The sequence below is a fragment of the Rhinolophus ferrumequinum genome, chromosome 23, assembly GCF_004115265.2.
Source record: "Rhinolophus ferrumequinum isolate MPI-CBG mRhiFer1 chromosome 23, mRhiFer1_v1.p, whole genome shotgun sequence".
NCBI classification, from domain to species: domain Eukaryota; kingdom Metazoa; phylum Chordata; class Mammalia; order Chiroptera; family Rhinolophidae; genus Rhinolophus; species Rhinolophus ferrumequinum.
In genome coordinates, this window is record NC_046306.1 from 14,393,123 (window position 1) to 14,419,690 (window position 26,568).

The 26,568-nt window shown below is 45.4% G+C and overlaps 1 protein-coding gene across 10 annotated transcripts in view; it reads left to right on the forward strand.

Moving 5' to 3' along the window:
- PTPRT (protein tyrosine phosphatase receptor type T) overlaps positions 1–26,568 on the forward strand; it is a 945,146-nt gene that overhangs the window by 420,134 nt on the left and 498,444 nt on the right. For all 10 annotated transcript variants that reach the window (XM_033094902.1, XM_033094905.1, XM_033094898.1 and 7 more), the window contains exon 7: positions 20,679–20,972. In XM_033094902.1, coding sequence (XP_032950793.1) covers positions 20,679–20,972 — 294 coding nt within the window. The remainder of the gene's footprint in view (positions 1–20,678; positions 20,973–26,568) is intronic.

The window sequence follows — 26,568 nt, forward strand, 5'->3', positions numbered from 1 at the left end:
AACATAATTTAAAAAATATACTCCTAAAAAATAAATGAAGAGTGCCTCTGAAACTTACACAACAAAATAGATATATTTTTCAGCATTTCTGTGTTATTGAGAATGTCTCTATGGCAGGAAACAGAACTCTGTCAGCTGAATGATTGAACACAATTTTGTCAGGAATCTGAACTGATTTGTGAGCACTGACAGATTTGAGTAGAGTCAAAAGTAAAAAATTAACACAGACTGGACATCAAAAGCATGATTTGTAACTGGAAAAACTGATAAATTGAACCTTATTAAAATAAAACTTTTGCTCTGTGAAAGCTCAGATGAAGAAAATGAAGAGACAAGCTACAGAACAGGAGAAAATATTTGCAAACCACGTATATGGCAAAGGACTAGTACCTCAAATATATAAAGAATTCTTAAAACTCAACAGCAAAACAATAATCATCATCATCATCATCATCATCCAACAATTCAATTAGAACATGTACAAAAGTTATGAACAGACATTTCACTGAAGAGGCTATACAGATGGCAAATAAGCACAGGAAAACATGTTCAATATCATTAGCTATTAGGGTGGTATAAATTAAAACCACAATGAGATACCACTATATACCTTTCAGAATGGCTAAAAAAAGAAAAAAAAGTGGTAACACCAAATGCTGGTAAGGATGTAGAGAAACTGGATCACTCACTCATGGTGGTCGGGGTGTAAAATTGTATAGCCACTCTGGAAAGCAGTTTGGCAGTTTCAAATTCCATATGACCTAGCAATATCACTCTTGGACATTCATTCCAGAGAAAGAAAAACAGATTGACACAAAAACCTGTGCAATCATGATTGTTCATAGCAACCTTATTTGTAGTAGCTAAAAACTGGAAACAGCCCAGATGTGCTTCACCAGGTGAATGGTTAAACAAACTGCAGTACATTATAACGTGAACCATCACTCGGCAACACAAAGGAGTGGACTATATTTAAAACCACCTGGTTGTATCTTCAGGGAATTATACTGAGTAAAAAAAAGCCAATCCCCAAAGACCATATATTGTCATCTTTTAAATGTCAAAATTTTAGAAATGTACTGTGCACCTTCCATTTGTACGGTGATGTAAGTCAATTATTTCTCAATAAAACTTGGAAAAAAACAAAAACAAAAGAGATGGAGAATGGATTAGAGGTTCCCAGGGGTTAAGGCTGGGTGGGGGAATGAGGAGGGAGGTGAATGTGATTATTGCAGAGCCACACGAGGGGTCTGTGTAGTGGTGGAAATGTTCTGTGTCTTGACTGTACCAATGGCAATATCCTGGGTGTGGTATTGTAGGAAAGTTTTACACAAACTTGTCATTGGGGAAGCTGGGTAAGGATACACAGGATCTCTCCATTATTTCTTGCAACTAGTGCAAATCTATAATTCTATCCAAATAAAAAGTTTCATTTAAAAGAATTAACATTGATGTTAAAAGTGATAAATTGAGTTCTCCACCCCAGCTGGTGGGCCCTTTCTGGGCAGTCCCTCTCCTTTTCTGGAGTAGAGAGTTGTGTTGGAGACCTCTCGTACTGCTGGGTTTCCCAGTATAATCCTACTACTAATTCTTGCAGTCCCTCTCTACTCATCAAAATATTCTTCACTCCCAGATTTAAGGGAAAAAAATCAGATTGGCTGACGGCAGAACAGGATTGTTTTGAGTTTGCTTTGACTCATTTGTTCAACAAATATTCAGGAAGCATTTATTATGTGCCAAGGATCAAGACAAGTGCCAAGAATAAGATGATGAGAAACATAGAAGTGGCTTTTGTCCTCATGGTGCTTACAGTCTAGTAGGGAAGACCAGCATAAATAATCACAAAATACGCGTATAAGTGCTATAAAGAAGAATGTCTAAGAGCATAGGGAAAAATCAGGGTGGGCTTCCTGGAGGAAGTGATGCTTGAGCTGAGATATGAAGAGTAAACTAGGTGAAGAGGGAGGAAGAGGAAACAGTGTGTGCAAAGGACTGAGGTTGAAAGTAGCACAACACATTAGGGATATTTGAAAATGAACCTGCATGTCTGGAACCTAGTCAGTGAGAGACTGGCAATGGCAGGAGACAAGGCTGAACAAGTAGAAAGGGGCAACACCATTCATGGTGTCCGAGGCCATAGAATGGAATGTAGTTGTTATTTTAGGAAGATCGATTGGGCTTCAGGGAGGAGAGTGGATCTGAAGAGAGAGTAAGTAGCTGCAAGGGTGAGAAGGCTATGCATAGTGTACAAATGAATGATTTAAAACTCTTTTTCTTTTTGTTACTTGAAATCTAACATACTGTACAGTAAAGAACATTGGCTTTACTATATGTAACTATGTTAAACTCACTTTTTGATTTTCATAATAATCGGAGATTCCCTGGGATTTTCTACATACACAATCAGGTAGTCTGTGAATAATGAAAGCTTTCGTACTTCCTTTCCAATCCTTCTATCTTTTATTTCTTTTTCTTGACTCATTGCACTGGCGAGGACATCTAGTAGAGTTGGGAAAATGAGAGGGAGAACATTCTGGAATTTACCATTGATTATGGTGTTCAAGTTATGTTTTAGATGCCTGTTATCAGAGGGAAGAACTTGCCTTGTGTTCCTAGCTTGCTAAGAGTTTTATCATGAATAGATATTGACTGTCATCAAATGCTTCTTTGACATCTCTTGAGATTATTACATGATTTTTATTTTAGTCTGTCAATATGATGAGTTATACTGATTAATTTTGTAATATTAAACCAGTCTTATAGTCCTGGAATAAACCCAACTTGGTCATGATCAAGTATTCGTTGTATATATTACTGGACTTGGTTTGCTAATATAATGTGTAGGATTTTTATCTCTTATGTTTATGAGAGAGATGGGTCTGAAAGTTTCTTGTCTTGTGATACCCTTGTAAGGTTTTGGCGTGACAGCTATGTTGGGCTTGTAAAATTAATTTGGAAGAATTTCTTCTCTTGTGTTCTATGAAACGATCTGTGTAAAACAGTATTTCCTTGAAACGATCCGTGTAACACAGTATTTCCTTGAAACCTTTTATCCATGTGAAAATTCAAGCTTACTTTATCTTATCTCTTGAAGCGGAATTTTGTCCCAGGAAGATGTTTTATCTAAAACTCTGTCACTTTGTAGATTCCTTCAGTAGTAGCAATATGGCTCTGTTCCCACTGCCTGTATTTAGGAAGTGCGTGATTAAGATGTTAGAAGTTTCTAGGACAGTGCCTGAAATGTGATAACCACGTGATGTGATTTGCCTTCTGCAGTGCCCTCATATTCTCTGCCTGCCACAGAAGTACCCAGCTGCACGGGCCTGTGATGGGCACCAACCTGAAGCCATTCATGCTGTTCTCAGAGCCCAGTGCCTGCCTGAATCAGAACTGTGGCGTCGGGGAATGGGGACCGTGGTCTGTGTCCTAGGCGACCTAGTAGTGTTCTGTTGTTTCAGGGTCCTTTCCCAAAGAGCTATTTAGGCTCGTAACTCTCTCACAGTGGACGTGGCAGAGCCCAGAGATAGCCTTACGGGGACCAGGGGGATTTGGAACAGGTTCATTTTTCAGTTCCTTTACATAAAGGGGCAATCATCTCTGAAACTCTCCCCAGAAACTGAGCAAGCTGTTATGGATAAGCTTCTTCATCCATCTGGACACCCTTTCCTGACACTTCTGAGGAAGTCAATACTTCTCGTCACTTCTAGCCATTTCAGCAGCTTACCGACTAATTATGCATCCCCCCCCCCTGCTCATAGGGATATGCCTGGGAGAAAAATTTGCAAAATAACAATATCTCCAAAGCCGCAGCCCCCTTCATTCTCTCTCTCACTATGGCTGGTAGCGTAGCAACTGGTGAAGCTGCCTGGACTCAGGTTACCCTGAATTGCTGATTTCTCCCCTCCCTCCCACCGCCCCCCTTTTCTTCTACTCTAGTTGTTCTCAGACATATTCTGTTAAGACGGCTGCCATGTTTTCCCCCTGGTGCTTGTTGAGTGTGAGTTAACCGTCCCAGTGGGGGATTAGTGGCTTCCTCATGCGTAAAGCTGAAATTGATTTCATCACATTTGCTACATGAGCCCAAGAAGCCGGCGTGCTCAGATGCTTAGAGTGGAGATCACAGGAAGCTTGAGAAGCTGGGTTGAATGGCCCATTAATGGAGAGGGTGACAGGGTGGGGAGAAGGGCCAGAGCGAAAAGCCAAGGAGGATGGGAGCAGGGACTACCTCGCGTGTATATAGGGCCTGTCATGTGCCAGTCATGCGTTCCTGGTCTTCACAAGGATCCAGTGAGAGATGATCCATTCCCCTGGTTTTGCCCATGAGGAATCTGAGGCTCAGGGGAATTATGTAACTTGCCCAAAGTCACACAATGAAGTGATGGAGGTTATACGCCAAACTCGATCTATCTGACCCAGTGATCTTGCACTGTCCAATACACCACACTGCCCTTTGTAAGTGACAATAAATATGAAATGAAAACAGGTAGAGTGTAGAGTATTGGACGTGGCAGGGAGAAGGCGGTGTAGTGCATGGGGCTGCTGGGCAGGGAAATGGAAGTAGACACCCACTCGTATGGACCGTAGGCATCGTGGATGGAGGGCAGAGGAAGGCTGTGGCTTCACAGGCGTGCACAGGCCCAGGACGCCTCCACCCTGTTGAATCCTAGCTTTATGCTGACACTGGCCCCATCTCCCTTACTGCTTACATCCAATCAAGGAGCGAATTCCGTCCAGTCTCCTTGACCTGTGTCTGGTCCCTCTGATTCTGCCTCTCCAGACCCATGGCCATGACTTTGGTCCAGACCTCCATGATCTCCCCTCAGTGATGGACGGGACTTCCCTTGGACGTAAGTCTCTCTCCTTCAGACCCTTTCTCCACCCTGCCCGCAGAGTTGTCCTGAAAGAACACGTGCCTGTGTCACACCACTGCTTACAAAGCCTCAGGATGAAGCCCAGGCTCCTCAGGGAGACCCTTCCTGACCTGGTCCCTGTCAACCCCTCTGATTGCCTTTTTGCCGTTTGCCCCAGGCTCCTCTCTGTTTCAGCAGAATGTGCCAATTCTGAATGACCCAGTCTCTTCTCACCTCTGCAAAGGCTCCCTCCTCCCCAGGTGCCTGCTAGACTCTCCTCTCCTTTCATGATGCCTTGATTTGATTTCTCCAGGAAGCCTTCCCTCATGTCCTTCATCAGATCTCCTCCTTACTTTAGTTTCCCAGGGCTGCTGTAATGAATCACGACCAATTTGGTGGCTTAAAACAACACACATTTATTATCTTACAGATATGGAGGTCAAAAGTCCAAACGGGTTTGGCAGGGCTGTATTTCTTCTGGCTCTAGGAGAAAATCTGTTCCCTTGCCTTTTGCAGTTTCCAGAGCCCACTGGCATTGCTTGCTCCCGGCTCCTTCCTCTGTGTTCACAACCGGCAGTGCAGCACCTCTCAAGCCCTCTCTGACTGGTCCTTCTGCTGCCCTCTTGCACTTATAAGGACCCTTGTGATTACACTGTGCCCATGTGGATATTCCAGGATACTCTTACCACTCAAGATCCTTAACTGTATCACGTTTTCAAAGTACCTTTTGCCATGTTAAAGTTCTGGGGGTTCGGGTGTGGACACCTCTTGGGGGCCTTTGTTCTGTGCACCACACACCTCTGTGTCCACAGGACCCGGGGCCTGTCACTGTCTAGCCGTGACTCTGCAGCTTATTGATTTCTGCATCTGTTCTACTCCCTCGTCTGGTCGGTTCCTCTAGCGGAAAGACAGCTATTTGCTTTGACTCACTATCCTCTGCACGTAGCATCAGCCCTCATACTAATGTGTTGAACGAAAGACCTCACTCTGGCTCCCATCTACCTGCCTCCCTCTGGCTAACCGGGCTGCTGAGAACATTGTCACAATCCAGTACATCACCTCAGATCACAAGCCAGAGCCAGACAGCCTGGGCGTCCCAGCGCCACCACGTGCTGGCTACATGATCTTGGGCAAGTTTCTTAGTTTCCTCACATGCAAAATGAAGGTAATTATAATATTTTCCTGTATCCGTCAGGGTCTGGGAAGGAAACCCCAAACCACAGTAGGTATTTGAAACACAGTTTTTGTTGAAGGGAATTACTCAGCGTGGGCAGATTGCCAGAGCAAACATGAGGCACGAAGGTAGCAGGAATCACAGAAAGCATTTACCATGCCTGGGGCTGGGGTGACACGGGGGAACAGGCGCGGGTCTGGAGGAGGGGCCCTGGGGGGCAGATGCTGGGCCCTCTGCAGAGGGAGGCCCCACACATGGTACTGCATCTGGACGGGGGCCAGGCTTAACGTCTGCAAGTACCTCTGCAGAAGTGCTATGAGGGCCCCAAGAAATTAAAGCCTGAAGCTGTGTCTGTTGCTGCCGCGATGCTGAAAGGACCTTGAAACAGGAAGAGAGCATCTTCTTCCTCCTTCCAGCTTTCTAGTTTCCATATAGAGCCTCCCATTGGTAGGACTGAATGGAAGCTGGCAAAAGGAGGCCCGAAGTGTGGTTTCTGGAGCTCCAGCCCCAGAATCCCAGAGCCAGTTTTAATAACTAGCACATTTCTCTAGTTTCCTCACCTGTGAGGTGGATACTACAGTAGTACTTACCTCATGGTGTGAGGTGAGGAATACATGAGTTCCTATACGGAAATCCCAGAATAGAGCCTGGCATGTGGCTAGCACTGAGGGAGGGTTACTTGCCCCATGGTAATAATAATAGCTCCCCCGTCATGTGGATGTACAGACTCTGGGACTGTACATCTCTGGGACTCAGAGACCCAAACTGGCGAAGTAGTGAGATCTTTCTGCCCAGGTCTTTGCAGCCAGGCTTGTGGGCAGAGGTGGGGCCAGGGAGGCAAAGCCATGGACCTGTGCTGTTCTAGAACAAGAACCTCCTGCAGCATGACCTCTGCTTCTGAAGGCTTAGAGTCCTGGCTCCCCTAGGCCCCTCTCTGCGGGAGATGGATCCTTGATTCCTACCTTCTCAGGATTCTTGATTAGTAGGCAAGGGGAGAAAAGCTCTTCTAGAGAGATGACTCTGCTCTTCATTTGAAGAGCAATCTTGCCAATGCCGAGGTGTGGGCGAAAGAGGAACCGGCAACAGACAGAGTATGGCAGATCACGAAATCTCGCCTGGTGCTAAGTTGTTATGGAATTGTGCATTTTTAAATTACTTTGGTGGTTGCAACATGATAGTGCTACGTAGACTGAGGCTGAGCGCTTACGTGCATTTGCTTGTGGAAGAGCTGGCAGGAGTCCACCCTGACACGGCTGTGGTCCCTCTTTGTCCAGACGCAGGAAGGGGGATCACTTTCATGGGATCTTTGCATCTCTCTACGGGGGCACAAGTGGGGGCCCAGCTAAGTCTCCTTCTGACTGCTGACCAGCCCAATGGCTACTGGTGGGAAGGATGGAGATAAGGATAGCTAACTCAGTGCCTGTGTTACGCGCTGAGGCTCTTCTAAGGGTATCGAATGTAATACCTTACTTAATCTTCATTGCAACCCTCGTTTTACAGATCAGGAAACTGAGGCACAGAGAGGTTAAGCAACTTGCCCTGGTTTTCATGGTATCTTTGTTTGGCTTTCTCCAAAACAGACCCCGAGACAAGGATTTGCAAGTACTTCACTCAGAAGTCGTAGGGAACATAGGTGGAGGAGGGGACATGAGACAGGAAATGAAAGAAGGCTCCCAAAGTGAGCAGTAATGAGCTGGTAGGTCTGGGGGGTATCTGATGCTCAGTCCCATTAGAAAACCTGCAAAATACTGTGTACACCAAACCCATTGTGTCACCGAGAGCCAAGAAAACTGTGTGTTTATGCACCCACTTCCATCCCTCACTGGGAGAGAATTGTTCCTGGGAGTAGTAACACCCTGGCATGGCCAGTCTGCCTTACGAAGGGGCCATCACACGCTGGTGGTGATAGAAAGCCACCAGGAAAGCATAGGTAGGTGTTGGATGTAGGGAGTCATTGGCGGTGTTAACCGCTGAAACTGCAAGTGACCTCCAGGATGAGTCAGGGGAATATAGGCTGGTGCCACCAGCATCTGCTGAATACGGCTAAAAAGTAGCTGAGCTGGGATTCAAATTTCAGCTTGAACTACTATCCTTTGTATGAGACAGATTAAAATATGATGAGGATGATAGAGGAATGGAAACCATGCCATAGGAAAAAAATTGCTTAGAATCCTAAGAACTAGCAATATTTATGCCAGAGAAGTGAAGAGTAAGTGTTCACAGCCAGTGTCCTCAGGCAAGGACTGCCAGACTGGGAGGGGGAAACTCCAGGAGCGCTGTGACTCCACGATCAAACTCACCAGACAGCAGGCCCTGTGCTAGGATCTGGGGCCATAAGCACAAGAGGCTTGGTCTGTGCCCTTGAGACATATCCACGTCAGGTAACCTGTATATAGTGTGCAAGTTCTGTGATGAATTGTGCCCAGGGAACGCTGCGGAGGTCCTGTCGACCTGCTGATACCTGATCCAAGTCTCCTTTACCAGGCTGGTGCACCCATCCCCTGCGTGTGTCTAGTGTTGGCTGATAAAGGCTCATAGCTTCCCCTTGTACTTGGTTGAATATTGTTCTCACAGAATTCATCTTCTTCCGGGAACCTCAGAATGCCACTATATTTGGAAATAGGAAGGGTCTTTGCAGATGTAATTTATTATGTTAAAATGAGGTCATACTGGCATGGCATGGGTACTAATCTGATATGATTGGAGCTCTTATAAGAAGAAGGCAATTTGGACAAATAGACAGTCATACAGGGGAGAAGGACTTATGAAGACAGAGGCAGATTGGAGTGATGCATCTAGAAGCTAAGGAAGGTAGACTGCCAGTAAGCACCAGAGGCCAGAAGAGGCAAGGAAGGATTCTTTCTTAGTGCCTTTGGAGAGTGCGTGTCCCCACTGACACCTTGATTTCAGATCTCTTGTCTCTAGAACTGTGAAGCAATACATTTCGGTTGCTCTAAGCCACCCAGTTTGTGATACCTAGCTACAGAAGTCCTGGGAAACTAATTCACCCTCCTCAGGATAACTGTCCTTGGCCACATGAGAGCTGCTTGGCTGAGAGGCAATGCCTACATCCCTAGAACAGCCCACATCCAATTAATGACACAGGCGTACAAAAGGCAGACCCCGTTACCCCAATGAGGGACCATGAGGTGGTGCATTTTGTCCTCCAGAATACTCATAGAACCTAATCTGTAGCCAAAACTACACCATCATTTGGCTTCTTGATCCTTCCCCTATCCTGCCTCCTACTAAGGACTGTTCTCCAAACAATCACTGGCACAGAATCCTTGTCTCAAGCTCTGCTTCTTGGGACCCTGGGCTAAGACACTCACGGAGCACAGAGACACAGCCTTGAGGGGAGAGTACCCAGAGAAGAGCTAATTCTTGAAGGACAAGAAAAGGTGAGTCACCTGGAGGAAGGGAAGAGTTATCCAGCTGAGAGAACAACACAAGCAAGAGCAGTACTTCTGCATCACTTGTGTGTGAAGTTGTAGGGTGAGGGAAGCTTAATGGCCAGGTAACCTGCAGAGGTAGAGACAGGCCAGCTCTCGGAGGCTTGGTGTGCCATCCTTGTGGACAGCAGATGGCGGAAGACCTCTGGTCTGTATTTCCAAGTGCTTTCTCACTATTAAAACCCATCACCAACTGTGTGGACAACAGAGAGTGTGTTCCTTATCTGTGGAGGTCTTCAAGCGAAGTCATAGCTACATATTGGGACCTCTGCATTGGGCAGGTAGACCCCAGTGACTTCCCACGCTCTTCCACATCTCTGACTCTATGCGTCGATGATCGTTACTGCTGCTGGGCTAATAAAGTCCTGGCTAGTTACCAGATCTGGCTTCCCCTTCTCACCAAAACCACTTCTCTGTGACCTTGGATAAATCATTTCATCTTCCTTCCTCTCATACGGGTCACATGAGACGGTATGATGGAGTGATTATGAGCACTGCTCTGGAATCTTCCCAAGTTCAAATCCTTCTCTTACCAGCTTTATAATCATGAGCCATTAACCTCTCTAAGCTTCAAGTTTCTGTTGAGAAATCAGCTGGCAATCTTCTGGGAGCTCCCTTATAAATTACTAGTTGCCTTTCTTTTGCTGTGTTTAGGATTCTCTCTCTGTCTTAACCTTTGCCATTTTAATTAGGATGTGTCGGTGTGGACCTGGTTAGGTAAATCTTGTCTGGGACTCTGCACTTCCTGGGCTTGTATGTCTATTTCCTTTGCCAGGTTAGGAAAGTTTTCAGTCATTATTTCTTCAAATAGGTTCTCAATCCCTTGCTTTCTCTCTTCTCCTCCTGGTACCCCATGATGTGAATGTTGTTATGCTTGATTGTTATGCTAGAGGTTTCTTAAACTCTCCTACTTTTTTCGAATTCTTTTTTCTTTTTGCTGTTCTGATTGAGTGTTTTCTGCTACTCTGCTACCTTCTCCTTCAAATCACTGATTCGATCCCCTGCTTCATCTAGTCTGCTGGTGATTCCTTCTAGAACATTCTTCATTTTAGTTATTTTATTCTTCACTTCTGTTTTTTTTTTTTTGTTTCGGTTTGGGTTTTGTTTGTTTGTTTGTTTGTTTGTTTGTTTGTTTGTTTGTTTTACTAGTGTCTATGTCCTTTTTTTATGCTTGCTATCTCTTTGTTGAAGTTTTCACTAAGTTCTGTTTGGGAAGTTCTGTTTCACTAAGTTCACTAACTCTGTCTCTGGTAGGTTGCTTGCCTCCATTTTGTTTAATTCTTTTTCTGGAATTATCAGCTGTTCTTGCATTTGGGACATATTGCTTTGTTCCCGCATGTTGGCTGCCTCTCTGTGTTCGTTTTTATGTGTTAGGTAGATCGCTACATCCCCCTGTCTTGGCCGGGTGGCCTTCTGTAGTAGGTGCCCTGTGGGGCCCTGGCACAGTCTCCCTGGTCACTTTCTCCAGGTGCTCCAGGAGTGTCCCTTGTGTGGGTTTTTTTGTGCCTGCCTGTTATAGTTGTGCCTTGATTGCTTTGGGCACATCAGTGGGTGGATTGGCTATGGGGTTTGGCCATATCTATAGCTTATGGGCTGCTATGGTGGGAGCTCATCCGTCTGGATAGGATTCACCCCAGTGGGCTCTGGAGTCTGTTGAGACTGCCCTTTGTGTGTGCCACTTGTAGGGCTAATTGGGCGGTGCTCTGCTGTAGTCTGAAGCCCACCTCCATGTACGTTCATTCTGGGACCTCTTGGGACGGTCTTCAGTGCAGCCCCAAGTCACCCACTGCCTGGGACTGGCCAGGAGTATAGGAGCTACAAAGCTATCTGTGGTTGTTCGCTGCCTGTGCCAAAGTTGGAGGTATGCAGTAGAGGACACACTGCAAACTGAGGACAGCTACCACCCGTACCGGGCCTGGGGTGGCTTTGCAAAAAGTCAGGACACTTCGAGACCTGCTGCCACCTGCCGGCTTCTCTAAGTTTCAGCCACTGATAAAGCCTCGGGTAGTACATGAGTTGGGTGAGGGAGCTTCTCAGAGAGTCTCTAGAGTGGGAAGAGTTGTGGTCACCAGGTTAATGTAGATTCTGGTTTGGTGCCAGTGCTGAGTCTGGAGCTATTCAGCAAAAGTCTCAGAGCACACTGAGGCCAGTCGCCGCCAGCCTGGGACCCCTGGACTCTTGATAGTTTTTCAAGAAAGAGTGTAATGTGGGACTAGCTGCTCTCAAGAAAGTGCCTCCAGCGTGGGGAGAGTTGGGGTGGGTGGGTTCTCAGGGAGTTAGCAGCAGGGGAGCTCTCCAGGCCAATCAGATTCAGATTTGGCTGTGTGGGGGGAGGGCTGCACATATTACAGATGGCGGCGGCCTGCTGAGAACCTCCTCACAGGGAAATGGCAACAGTCTTCCAACCCTGCCCTGAAGCCACGTACCTCCGTCTGCCCCCTGTGTGCCTCTGATGCTTCTTGAGTCACTGTCCCTCTTCCAGAGCCCAGGGTGAGTGCCTGGGGGTGAGAAAGTTTATGCAGGGTTTGTTTAAGGGGATGTCTGGGTTTCCCGCAGCCTTTTCTCCCACCTGGATGGTCAGAATCCCCACTGTTTTGTCACAATCACATGTTGTGGGTTCCTCTTCCCAGCACCAGTACTCTAGTCTGGGGAGGCTGGTGTGGAATTGGGGTCCCTTGCTCCTCTGAAGGGAACCTTCATGACCAAAATATCCCTCCTGATTCTTCACCACCACACAGAGGTTTGGGGCCAGCCCGTTCCGCGTGTCCACCCCTCCTCCCAGTCTCAGCATGGCTTCTTTTATCCTTAGTTATAAAACCTCTGTTCAACCAGACTTCAGATGGTTCTCCAGTTTGGTGGTTCTATAACTTAGGTGTAATTTTAATGTGTTCATGGAAGGAAGCAGGCACAGTGTTTATCTACTCTACCATCTTGGATCTCCTCAAAGTCTATGTCTGTCTTTTAATAGGTGTAACTAGGTGGGATTCTTCTGTTGTTCATTTTAATTTAGTTAAAATTAAACTTCTGCACCTATTGAAAGCCTTCTGATGGAGGGAGAAACTATCCCAGAGAAATGTTTCATGTCTATTTTAAAAATGATTGCCAAAGCAAGGGTTAAGCGTTCATCGTGCAATTGCTTGATTTTAAGCATACACCTAATCTGAATACCATTGAGAAGAGAGGCATGAAGTTCTATCTCTTTTTACAGTTTGAGTCATGTCTCCAGTTCAGTCTGGCATGAGGCGATGCTTCTCTTCTAGACCCTTGTCTGAGAAAGAAGAGTCTTGTGGTGGTAATCTTCCCATAGGACTGATCCATTTACTGTCTCAGTTCCTCGATCCTAGAAGTCATAATTTCGATTCATCCCAAGGGAGACTGGGGTGTATCTTCACATAATTTTTTTATAAAGGAAGGGCAAGTAGACAGTATGTTTCCTACCTTCTTCAGAATATGGAAGTGTCTTTCTATTGGCTTTGCAAAGGTACCCTAATTTAGCTGGCTATGAAATTCTGGGGGTAGGAAACATTCTCTGAAAACCTCGTGTGTGTACGATACCATCGTGGTTGGGAGTGTGGACCCCTAGTAAGGCGGCCTCAGCCCCAATCCTGGCTCTTTGAATTGCTAACTGTTTGACTCTGGGCAAGTTACTTAATCTGTATCTCTTTCTTATTTTCAGAAAAATGGGAATCATAAATAACATCTACCCCTAGAGTTGCTGTGAAGATTAAATGAGTTAATATTTTAAGGCACTAAGAACAGTGACAGGTACATAAAAATTTGTAGTGCGTATTAGCTGCCACTGCTGTCATTTGTGTTATTACTGTTACCATCATCTTCACTATCATATCCCAGTGTTTCAAATGGAAAGGATGAAGCCTGAGAACAAATTTTCTTAGTCTTTTTGTGTTCGTGGAGATCTGTTTTTTGTCTAGATCCTTATGGGAATTTTTCTTTCGTCTTGTATTTCAAAATGTTGCCAGTATGTGCTTAACTTTGAGTCTTGTCATTGATTTTGTCTGGAACCCACAGCGCTCTTCGTAGTCTGCAAACTCAGGGTTTCATTTATTTCAAAGACATTTTTTCGGAATGTGTTTGATTACTGTTCTGTTCCAGTTCTTTGATATCTCTTCCCCAAACACTTACAGTTCTTAGCTTGGATGTCCATTAACAATTCTCTGTATCATTCTCCTTCTTGCTTTTGTTCTTTTCTTTATTGCCACCCCAACCTCTTATTTTGGGAAAACTTAAATATTTTCTTTACCCGTTTAAATAAAACATCAAATGTTTATTGAACATTGACTACATGTCAGACGAGGTCACAAAGACTAATTCCAGTAAGCACCTACTGGTGGATTGGATACTGCCCAGTGAGCTCTTTGTATCTGTGGGTTCCATATCCACGGATCCAACCAACTGTGGAAGAAAAATATGTTTTTAAAATGTTTTGTTGTTGCTGACGTGTACCATGTAGTTAGGCTTAAGATGGTTGCCTCTGTACTGAACGTGTATAGAGAGTTTTTCTTTGCCATTCTTCTCTCCACATTAGACTGTACCAACTATTTACGTCACATTCACATTGTATTAGGTACGGTAAATAATCTAGAGATGATTTAAAGTATACGAGGAGATATGCATAGGTTTATATGCAAAGATGACGCCATTTTATATAAGGGACTTGAGCATCTGTGGATTTTGGTATCCGTGAGATCTCCTAGAATCAATCTCCTGCAGACTGAGGGATGAATGTACCTAATTATATCTTCTGCTCAGGGACCTCACGGGCCCATACCAGCGAAGAATGAGAAGGTGACGTCTACGAGTATGTCTGACGACTGACAGTCAGGGTAGAGGGAGTAGACATATCCACAGACAATCCCTACAGCCTTTGGTAGAAAATCTAGATACCTTTGTAATTTGAATTGTAAAACAACCTTTCATTCTAAAGGTGAAAAAAAATTGAGAGTCACAAAGATCGAGTGGTCTGTCCGGGGTCACCCAGGTGGCTTGTGGGGGAAGCCAGGGCAAAAAAAAAAGAGTCAGGCCCGGGCCCCAAGCTAGTTTCCTTTCTCTTTTTTGATCCTCAATCCATTATTTTATGCAACAGTGTTGCACGCCAATCAGCAGAACATCTAATCAGCATGATGCTTTTGAACGTCTACTTTGTGCCAAGGCCTGTGGGCCACACAGCTGAGTAGTGTTTTTTTGCACAAAGCAGAACTGAGAAAGAAAAATGGGCATCATTTGGTTAAAAGTGAAAGGAAAGGCATTCCAGTTGGGAGAAATAGCGTGTGCAAAAGTGTGGAAATGGGAATGACAAAATAGTATGTGGACATGTGCGTGTGTGGGACTGTGGAGTGGGGTGGGGGCATTCCCATCGACCCTGGTGGGGCAGTAAGTAAATAGCAGTGCAATTAGAAAGGTGGTGAGGTAGGGCGAGGGGGCTGGTAGACAGTGTGTTGAAGGCCAGTTATATTCACCTTAAACGTGCCAGAGCCCACTTTTCATCTTAGTAACATTCCATTTTTTTATCCCCCCAAAATGTTTGATTTCTGTCTGGAGCGGACAATACATAAGCGCGAAGCTTGTTCTCTGGCTATTTGAAGCACTTTTGCTCTCTGTAGGCATTTCTGGGAGTCAAACTGTTACAAGAGCTCACAACAGGGAAAAGAAAAAATTGGTCTGGAGATTGCAGCCTGAGGACGAGGCAGAATTACATTAAGGGGTCCCCTCACCACCTACATGTGGAAGGAGAGCCTTGGCAAGCCAGAGGCAATTGCTGCCCAGGCCTCCTGGATGGCTCCAGGAGTCTTGTTCTCCAAGTGCTTGGATGCCTGGCTGGAGGGGGACCCGTACCCTCTCTCCACTCAGCTCCCTGAAGGCCAGACTTCCTCCCTCTTGCTTTGGTTCCAAGTCTTGTGAGCAGAAAATGCTATCAAATGTCAAACAATGACTCCTGACATTGCAGGATTCATGGTGTGGGGTCAGGTAGAGGGGTGGGAGTGGGGGTGTTGGCTGTTTCATATGTAAAAAGGCTCATGAATGAGAACTGTGCTTGCCTGTACAACCTCTTGTTAAGAAAACTGGTAGCAATTCAAGCATCTGATGATGCTGATAGAATCATTTAGAGAGAAATGGTACAGGATTAAAGGCTCATTTCCTTCTAATGTTCCGGGGTTCAGTTCCAATAAGACTTAGTGGCATTTTCCCCACCCGCTGGGTCACAGACAAGCCATGTTTTTGTTTGTTTTCCTTAGTCTTTTTTTGAAGGTATCATTTACATACAGCAAAATAACTGTATTTTAAGTGAACAGCTTGATGAATCTTACACAACTCTAGACAAAATACAGAAATTTTTATCACTCCAGAAAAGTTTTCTCATGCCCCCTTCCAAGCAATCACCCCACCGGAGGTAACACTTTTCTGATTATTATTATTATTATTAATTTTATCATCCAAATCAATATGTAGTACCTTTCAGCACCCCAGAAAATTCTCTCATCCCTCTTCCTGGCCAGTACCTGCTCCCATAGGTAACTGTAATTCTAACTTTTGTTACCTGTTCTTTTCGTACAAATAGAACCATCAGGCATTCTCTTTCTCTCTTGTTTTGCACAACGTGATTTTCTTCTGAGATCCATCCGGGTGGTGTGAGCTGTGGTTTGCTCCCTTTTCCTTGCTGTGTAGTATCCTGCTGTGTGGATGTGCGTCAGTTGGTGGATCCGTAGCACCCACTAGGCCTGGTTTGTCCTCTGATTTCCTTTCCTCAACCCCTTCTGAATCAACCTCTTTCTCTCCTTACGCCTCTGTACTCAGTCCTTGGGTGAAAGGTAGAATGGCAACCAGGACTGAGTCTGCTTTGCTCACTGCTGTGTCTTTAGCACCTGGGACAGAGTGTGACATATAGCAGGTACTCAGGGTTTGTATAGTGAATGAATGAACAAGAGTTCAGAGCACATAGTTTTCATTGTTTTCCCGTCTGGCCCTGTGTGGTACTTCTGCAAGCAAATCAGAACTACAGGATCCTAGGACAATTGCTTTGCTCCCAGACTTACGTGAATTTTTGGCCCCACAGATCCCACTCATGCTCTCTCTGTAAGAGCTTTCCTAACCTCTAGACCAGATTAGGTCCCTTTACAGGCCTCATAACTCTGTCACCCTCTTCTTGACCCTCATTTCACTTTATTGTCATTGCTGCTTTCCTTGGCTGCCTGGCTCTCTGATTCCATGGGCACCGATAGCCTGGCTTTCGTTTCACCACGAAATTCCACACTCAGCACTCTGTCTGGCACATGAGAAGCGCAGAGTACATACTAGATGGGGTTTCTTTCACAGGGAGGTTCTGTCTGCCAGGTTGTTCATCTCAAGACCCCAGCAATTAGGCAAAGCCCTTCAGGAAGAGAAAAATAGACTTGAAAGCGTAGCTTCTGCTGAGGACCGGATGTCTGTGACTCACCCAAATTCATACGCTGCAGCTCTCACCCTCAATGTGATGGTATTCGGTGGTGGAGCCTTTGGGAGGTGACTAGGTTTCGATGCAGTCACGTGCAGAGCCCCCGTTATGGGGTCAATGCCCTCAGGTGAAGCGGAAGAGACTGGAGATCTCTTTCTCTCCCCCTGCAAGGATACAGCAAAAAGATGGCAGTCTGTGAACCCAGAAGAGGAGTCTCACCAGAAACTGAATTGGTGTGTGTGCACTTTGATCTCGGCCTCCCGGCCTCCAGAACTGTGACAAATAAATGTCTGGTTATTTAAGCAACCCAATCAGTGGTATTTTGTTACAGCAACGTAAGCTATTCAGACAGCCTCTGTGGAAGGTTTCTACTTAGGATGTAACATTTCGTGGGCAGGGTCATGTCTTTACCTATTTTAGCCCCAATGTTACATCCATGAACATGTTGGGTGGGTCACGGTCACGGGAACCTAGATGTTTACGCGGCGTTGCCCTGCGGAAATCCTCGCATGTGTATTTTCACCCGCATGTTTGGGAACCTGGGAGCCTGGAGGTACTAGATCTGTGACCCCTACACCAAGTTCCCTTCCCTTACGTGGTGGTCCTCCCCGCCTCTCCTCCCCTGCAACAAAGGGTGTTCAGGGTCCCGGAGAAGTGTACGTAAACCATTCTGGGCAGGTGGTCTGTCTGTCTTTCATTCTCCACATAGACGCTTCAGGGCTTCATGCATGGGCATTCCAAGAGTCTCTGAATTCCTGAAATGGTGTGTAAAACTCTAGGGAACTTGTTTTTGTGCATTACCCCGGGAAGAGAGTCTGGAATTTCTGACCAGATTTTCATTAGGGCCTATGTAAACCCAAAAGTTAAAACTACTGGTGTCAGGCTCCTTTGATGATCCTTCTAGTTAATTACCGAAACATCTCAAGTGAAAGAGGAAAGAGAGCCGGGCAGGAACGCTCCCTGAACCCTGAGTTCTAATACCCCACCCCCACCTCCTTCTAGCACCACAGGTCCTGAGTCTTCCCTAGGCCTCGGTTTCCTTTCTGATGACTCTCGTGGTCGGATTCTATGATCTCATAGATTCCTTGCACTGTCTAGCTGAAAAGTTCATCTCACACAGAAAGGAGAGCTGACACAAATAAACATAGTCTTTCCGTGCGTTTCAGAAAAGGTGGTGCCTACCAAAAAGATTATATTGTGTTTTATCCCAGCTTCTCTCTCTTTGAACCACTAGTCCACGTGACATGTAAAGAATGTCAATTATAATCAGTGGATTACAAAACAAACAAACAAACAAAAAACAAGACAAATCAATAACCCGATGGCCTCCTGGTGCCAGATACAGGAAACACTGGGATAATTTCATGCTTTATTCTTGAGGGGACACAAGGAGAGATAACTGTCTTGGCGCGTCAGCCCCTGAACGTGCGAACCAGTAAGTCATTGGAGATGGAGACACGTGTATTCTCGAGGGGATGTTTGTTACTGTACTTGCAGCAACCATCAGAAATATGTGAAAAGAGACGAAACCTTTGGAAAGATTAATACTTCATTTTCTTTCTGGTGGTCAGCAATTTACTGCTAATGCTTGAAACAGGAGAGCAAAAACCATGGTGGCAAGTCGATGGAAGACGGCTTTATGTGGCCACTTGCTCAAGCCCCAAAGTATTGCAGTCAGCTGTTCCTAATTCTGTCCAGGGCCAGTCTGTGAATCATCATAGTAAGGAATTGGGCAGAGTCATCACAGAACTACAACATGTCACCCTTGGGGCCTCATTGGAGACTGATGAGAACTCTGGAGAGTTGATAATGGTGAACAAAGGGTCTATATATTTAAAATGCACAAAGGATGCGCCCAGAAATGATCTGCCTGCCAACTTAACTTCTCTACCTGGAACACATTATCCAAAAATCAATTTGCAAACACCTTTGAGATAACAGGGCCTTGAGTAATAACCTCCATGGCTTTGTAAAGCAAAGCATCTGGCTTGACTAAGCGGTTTAATTTTCTTCTCTGACCAAATGGCAGGCTATAATAGAAGCAATCCAAAGGTGTTCCTTCAGATTTTCTTTGAGTCACACGGAAAAAGTATTGTCCACCTCTGTTTCATGGCAATTATTCTAGTTCTGGAGAGTCTTTGTTGCTAGGTAATTAATGAGAAAGAAAACAGTGAATGAGTTTTACCTATCCCGAAGTTCTCACCTGAGTTCCAGACTGAAACTCATACCTGCCTCACTCACCTGAATAGCCCAGAGGTCCTGCAAACGTTCTTGAACCCATCAATACTGTACTCCATGCCCAAATGCCTCCCCCACCCTCCACTTCCTAGTCTGCTCCAAGAATCAGTAACTTGTTCATATCCCTTAACAGATAATCTCATTCCTGGCAGTGGGTCCTAAGAACATATGAGACAAGCAGGACTGGAGTCGTTTGCACAAAGATGTTCATTGCAGCATTATTTACCATAGCAAAACCTGGGCCAACTCATGTGCCCAACAGCTGGGGAATAGTTAGTGTGATCATCCGATGGGTTGTCTAGTAACTCTTAAAGACAATGATGGTAAAATCCATGTAGTATGTAAGTAAACCCCTTAGGATGCAATAAGTGAGGGAAAAACAAATCTGTAGCGTGTCTGTGTGTTACTGGAACCCCATGAAAAAGATTTAGTATGTGAATGGAAATTGGAATGGAACATATAGAAGTAACAAAAGGCTGTTGTTATATTGGGTGATAGGGAAGGAGACATGCACTGTCTTCTCATTTTCTTTATTGTTGTTTTACTGCTATTTTTTGCAATGAATAAAAAGAACACATATATCTACTTCTATTTTGAGAAAATGGGCATCGAGAGGCAAGCAACCTTCCCAGGGGAGAGTTATGGGTTCCATCCTGCGCTGTGATCTTGGTTAGGTGACCTGGTCACTTGGTTCTCAATTTTTATCCATCAATATAGAGATGATAATGTCCCAAGAGTTACACAAAGTAATGCATGTGAGATTTCTTGGCAAATAGGAAGTACAGAGTAAATGTTGGTTTCTGCAGCTTTGCCGGTGGGCTAAGGATTCCCACAGAGAGGCCACCATAAAGGCTTGTTGAAATCCTGGTCTGTTTAGCTGAAGACACAGAACTTAATAGAGGAGAGGTGGCAACAGGTAACGAAATATAATTGGACATGACTCTTCCCTTGACCCTTGATTCCCACGGGGGTTGTTGTGGCCAGTGACACTGCCTGCTGGAGGAAGCTGCTAGAATTGAGGAAGAAGCTGAATGCTCCCTGTGCCCCCATCCTTTTGCTACTTAGGCTGAAATCACTGTTTGGGAGAACTTCCACTAACAATCTGTGCGTTCCTATGAAAGAAATGTTTGTAACCTCAGACTCCCCTGGGTTTTGAACCAAACTCCACTTCAGTAAAGGCAGATTCTCGTTTGAGGATAAAAAGCAGAATATTAACCCAGTCACCTTTGCTGTGTTCTGGAAAAACCATTCCCTCACAATTGCCTCCTTTCTTTCCTTTCTTTAAAGGAAAGAAATGTGGTAGGTGTTGCATAGAGTTACTGAAGAGATATTGAGTCAAGTATTTACATACAAAAATGTGAAAATTATTCTAAGACATGAATAGGGTTAAAAAAGGAACCTGGGCTATGTTGTTATGGCTCTGTTTGGAATTCCGTCTCTTTTCCTCACCTACTTGGATTCTGCTCTGTGAACCACTGGGGTCTTATGTCCCTTTGTGCTTGTCTGTCTTTCAGAGCCCCCCACACCCATCGCCCCCCCAGAGCTGCTGGCAGTGGGGGCCACATACCTGTGGATCAAGCCCAACGCCAACTCCATCATTGGGGATGGCCCCATCATCCTGAAGGAGGTGGAATATCGCACCACCACAGGCACCTGGGCCGAGACCCACATCGTCGACTCTCCCAACTATAAGCTGTGGCACCTGGACCCTGACGTGGAGTATGAGATACGGGTTCTTCTCACAAGACCAGGAGAGGGGGGCACAGGACCACCAGGGCCTCCGCTCACCACCAGGACCAAGTGTGCAGGTAAGCGCCTCCTTCCATTTGGACAGGCTGGGCAGTTGCTATGAGTGACCCTCTTGTTGGCTTTCTGGGACAGTCATTCCCAAACTCCTTTGATGTGAGTGTGCATCCTGTTTTGGAGTAACAGTCAGGGTCCTGGGCTAGCCTTAGAGGACCTCCTGGCTCTGGTGGCACGTCTGCAGACCTCGCAGCGCTGAGCGTTTTGGAGACTGCCTGACTCTAGCTGTGTCTGGAAGAGGTCTTGGTTCTGACAGTGTTTCCAGTGGATCTTGGTTTTCTCTCTCCAAGCGCTCCCGTGCCATTGGTCTGCTTGAGGCGCCCTTGTGTTGACAGGATCTCCGAGGGCTCTGGGTTTTGTGTGTCTGAGGGCTTCTGGCTCTGTGCCCCCGAAGGTCTCATTTGGACTTATCTCTGAGTGCTTCTGGTTCCTGTTGTATACCTAAGGCGTTTCTGATTTTAACTGTGTCCTTGAGGGTCCCTGGGTTGGGTCTGTGACCCTAATGAGTTCTTTGTTTTGACAGCTCATTTACTTGAGGGTTCCTCATTCTAGTGCTGTCTTTGAGGGGCTCCTGGTACCAACTACATCTTGAGTGCCTCCTGGCTCTGAAAGTGTCTCTCAGTAGATTCTGGAACTGCTTAGTCACTATGAGCCTCTTGATTTTGTATCTCTTGGGGGCTCCTGGCTCCTACCTATGAGTCTGGATTGGGGCTCTCCCTCCAGGGGTCCCCTTCGTTGTATATCCCTACGAGCTCCTGGCTCAGTGTTTCCAGGGGGCCCCTGACTCCAACTGTTTCTCTCAGGTTCCTGCATGCTGCTTAAGACTTTGCTGGCTGGGACTGTGTCTGCGAGAGCTATTTGGATCCAGCTGTATCCCTGAGGACTCTGGGATTCTGTGGTGTGGCTAATAAGGGGTATTATCTGAGAGTGTGTCTCTAACTGTATCCCCGAGATGTTCCAACTCTGAATGCAACTCAAGAAATTTAAAGAAGCCAGTGTTCATTTTGTTTTCGCACACCACATGACGTATTTATATTATCTCACTTTGTCCCCCTCTAAGTAATTGTTTGATATAAGTATTTTTATCTCATATATATGTGAATGGAGACTCAATATTTTAAAACTCTTTGTCCAAAGGCATAGAATTGGCCATTGGCACAGTCAGGATTTGCTCATGACTCTGACGCCCTTGATCATTGGGCACACCTTGAGAAAGGTATGTGCCATCTGTGTGGTACATAGAGCTGGGGGTGTTTCAGTGGGAAGCATCAGCATGGGTTGCTGGCTTCTCAGGGAAAAGGAGTCACTGACGGCTCCTGGGTGGGGAGAGAAAGACCCATCAGCATGGCGGCCGCCATGAAACAAACAGCAAAGTAAAATATAGTCAGTTCCGTTATGATGTGACATATGTATCCCTAAAAATCACTGCACTGTGCAAATTATGCAATAAAACTACTGGGCTTGTGGTATACAATACTCACACTTCATCCCTGACACATAAAAAATGAAAGGAGCCTAGTAAAAATGGTGTCCTAATTTTACACCCGTTAATCGCTAAGATATGCATAAATACTGCAATATATACGGGGTGTTACCTTGAAAAATCCCGAAGTTTGCTTGTGGAAGTGGGCATCCGAAAAGTTGCAGCCTGTAAGCATCTGTGAAGTGGTGACGGGAGGCTGTCTGAAAATGAGGGGAAGTTGCACCACCAGGTGTGGATGGAGGTAACATCCTCAGGGAACTGAGGGAGCAGGTAGGGGTTTGAGGTGGGTGTGCTGTATGTATGCCTACGTGGCTCAGGTCAGCTGGCTGCAGTTTCTGCTTCACTCACGTTTCTCCATACACAGTCACACCCAGCACATGTGAGATTCGTGTTATGCTCAAATCATTCCCTAACCTGTCAATCATGATGCAACATACGCACGTCATCAAGACAAGCGTCAGAGAGGAATTGACTGCAACCATTCTGAAGTATCCCCATCGTGTATCTCACCAGCGTGGAACCCAAAGTTTGTACTTCGTTGCTTGGGAGTATTCTTTGGAAAGTTATCGAGCCACTGTGATAAATGGAGATGCCATTTTCTTGATTATTTTCAAAACTGGGCCTTTGGTAAAATTCCTCATTGAAACCTGAATTATGAAGCTTACCACTTTAAAAGGACATGAGGATATGTTATTAAATCAGGTAATACCTTATCTCAGCTTTGCAATTCAATATCCATCCATGAAAATAATTGATTTGATCCCACCAATGAGACTTTCCTCTTTCCACAGGGTACATCTAAGGGTTTCCAGGGTTTTTGATTTTTATAAATGATTTTCAAAGTACTGTAGCAGCCCCCATGGACTTATTGCTGATGATCATATAATACATTTTGAAATTCAATCGCAAGATGATCATCTCAATAAAAATTTATAATCTATTGAAAATTGTCGCCACAACTATGTAATGGATTTTTCATGTTGAAAGCACAATTGTCTGACTATCACTATAAAAATTATGAGTTGAATGTTGTTTGTGGCTTTATATTTTTAAAAATGTTGGTGTTTAAGTTAGTTATGACTAAAATCTTCAATAACCCACATTTTACAAACTGCGTCATCAAAAAGATCATCTTCTTTCCCACAATGCCACTGGTGGTAGAATGTTCTTTTCCTCATGATTAGTTTTTAAGAGAATTCCAGGATTGAGAGCGATTTGTGGATGCTGTGTATTGGGTTGGGAGTCCGAGTCCCCTCTCCCTATTCTATTATCGCACTGAGAAGGTACTCCTTCTTTTACAAAACAGAAAATAAGAAAGTGTGGAGTATGGAAAGGATAATGTCTGCCCAGAGGAATTTACAGGCTGGGTTAAGATTCCAACAAAACAGCAAAAAGGGTGAAACATAAACGCAAAGTCGAGTATTCATGGAGAAAAACAAAGTTGGGATGGAAAGGGCAGTGTTCTTAGAATGATCTAGAACAATGCATCTGAAAGTGTGGTCCTTGGACCAGCAGTGTGAGCATCACCTGGGAACTTGTCAAAGGAAAGATTCTCAGGCCCCACCCCCTGACTTAATGACTCAGAAATTCTGGGGCGGGGGGCAGAAATCTATGCTGTAAGGAGCCCTCTGAGTGATGGTAATGCCCACCCACCTTCAAGAACCACTGATATACTGTGACATAGCAACATGCCACTTTGATGTCATGCCCATTATTTTGCTTGGTCCTTGAGGCAGCTCTGAGAGGTAGATGGGAGGAAAATTCAGGCTCAACATCATCAGACCAAAGTCACAAATCAATTAAGTACTAAGAGGTAAGTCTCTTGGCCTAAGGAAGTCCCCAGTAGTTGAAGTCCCCCGTAGTTGAAGTTTCCTCTGCATGTGTCCACTTGAGGGTGTGACTGAGTAGTAGGGAGGCTGGTCACTCTGGAGACCAACTGAGAATGAATGCCTGCCATGCACTGCAGCAATAGTCCATTTCGTCAAACATTTACTGAATCCCTTCCATGTGCCAAGCTCTGTGCTAGGCACTGGTGGCAGAGGCTCACAGCAGGAAGCTACAGGCTTAGGTATAGCTCCGGAAGATGCCAGAGGGCCAGTTCACAAGGGCAGGTGAGGATGTATCATGGTTCTGCCAGGTCTGACAGGCCACTGACCAGGTAGACCACTGGGGCATTGGCAGCAGAGTCCAACCCTTAAAGGGTGGAGACTGTCAGTAAGAGTTGGCTACAGGGAAGCATCCTAACCCATAGTCTGGAGTTCAGAGGAAGACTTTTAGCCAGTGAAGCCAGAGTCTGGACAGATTGTCAGCTAGGAATCTGGGAATATGGAGATGAGAGAAGCGACACAAAGATAACACTCCCAGGCGTCTGCTTGGGATGACTGAGGTGGAGCCATTTTCTGAACTGGAAAACACAAAAGGTGATTTAGGGGCAAGGGAGTGCGTTCAGGTGTGGACGTGTTGTGTGTGAAGTGAAGATGCATAGCAGAGGATGGCATAGGTAAATCTGGGGCTCAGGAGAGACCAGCAGGTTACCTCTCCCTCTTCCATGAGCACTACCTGATTGCACCTGGATTTTAGAATCAAAGGGACTTCTTAGTACCGATGAAAGCAATCTAATTCTCTTTCTTCGTGCTGTTCTCTTGAGGTGCCCCATTCATTTACTTTCTTCATTCATCATTTTGTTCCTTTTGCTCCATTTAATCATTCACCATCCTTCCTGAGATACCAGCCTGGGGAGCAAATGCAATAATGTACTTCAAAGTGCTTCGAAAAGCTCAAAATGCTCTTTAGATGCTTATAATGAAACAAATCATTATTTGTTGCTGCTGTTGTTATGCATGTTATGGCTATGAACCATCGTACCCAAATAGGAAGTCTTACTTGTCCATTTTTCTGGACTTCCTGGCATCTGGAAGGGTGCACCGTGTTCTTTGGTTGTTCATCAGTCAATGAGAAATCTCATTTCAGTACATGAGGGTCGTGCTGCAGTTACGGACTCGCAGGGGTTTCCTTATCTAGAACAGTGGGTACTTTCCTCGGGCACATCCCCAACAGCAGACATCCAGTGACACGAGTTGGGCCTCGGAGGGTTGCCTGGTGCCCACTCAACCTCACCTTGAATGCTGTCTCTGATGGGAAGTTCCCATTCTCCCGTGGCAGACCACTTCCCTGCTGGGCATCCTGGGTGGTTATTCTCTACCCAGTGTTAGCCTGGTTGTCATAAAACCTCTAGATGGGGTTCTACGTAGGAACAGACTATCCATTAGCTTCAAAAGAGGTGGAGCAGCACATAGGCTGACAGCATCAATTGTCTGGCGTCCGCAGGGAGAACCAAGGGCAGTGGCATTGAGAATGGGGGCCAAGGTTAGTGACTGGGGAAGGCAGGTGAGATAAGAGGTGCGGACACCACACTAGCCCAGCTTGTCCCTGCAGATCTTCTGCGGATACCACTTTGAATGGCCTGGGCACTTGCTTGTTAATGTCCTAAAATATCACCCAGCATCACACAGAAGCAACTGTCTCCCATTGTAACCCAAATCTGTCTCTATACAATACTCACTTATGGATCTGGTTTTACTCTCAGTGGACACTTTCCTTCTTATCTCCAAAACAGATCTTCAGCAACCTAAAGTTGTCTCCCTTAATCTCCAGAAATCTCATCCCCTAAAGCCCTGCTTTAGCCAGACGGTGGGCAGCACTCTTCCCATCATAGTTATGGGATCACCAATCAACAGTCCAGCAAGCTAAGTGATTGTACATCTTCCCACGATTGCTTTCCCCTGGAAATTACGGGCCCCGTGGCCTGGGAACCCACTTCATTGTGATCTCGCAGAGTTCCAGGCTCTCCAAATGAAAAGTGTCTTTGTATAGCTAGAAACATGACAGACACTGCTGATTTGGAGGGCCCTCTTCCTATTCCCTCCACCTGAGGGTTGATTGCACATTATATGCTATTTACATATTTATGGATTTCCACTTGAAGTGATACACGCCTACCGTTCTCTTTTCTCCAGGGGGATAAGAAAAGAGAGATTCAAATCTCTGGACTCGATGAAGTGAGAGTAGTCATTAGAATTTAGTGAAAAGAATAGAGGCTCTAGCGCCGAAAAGAATCT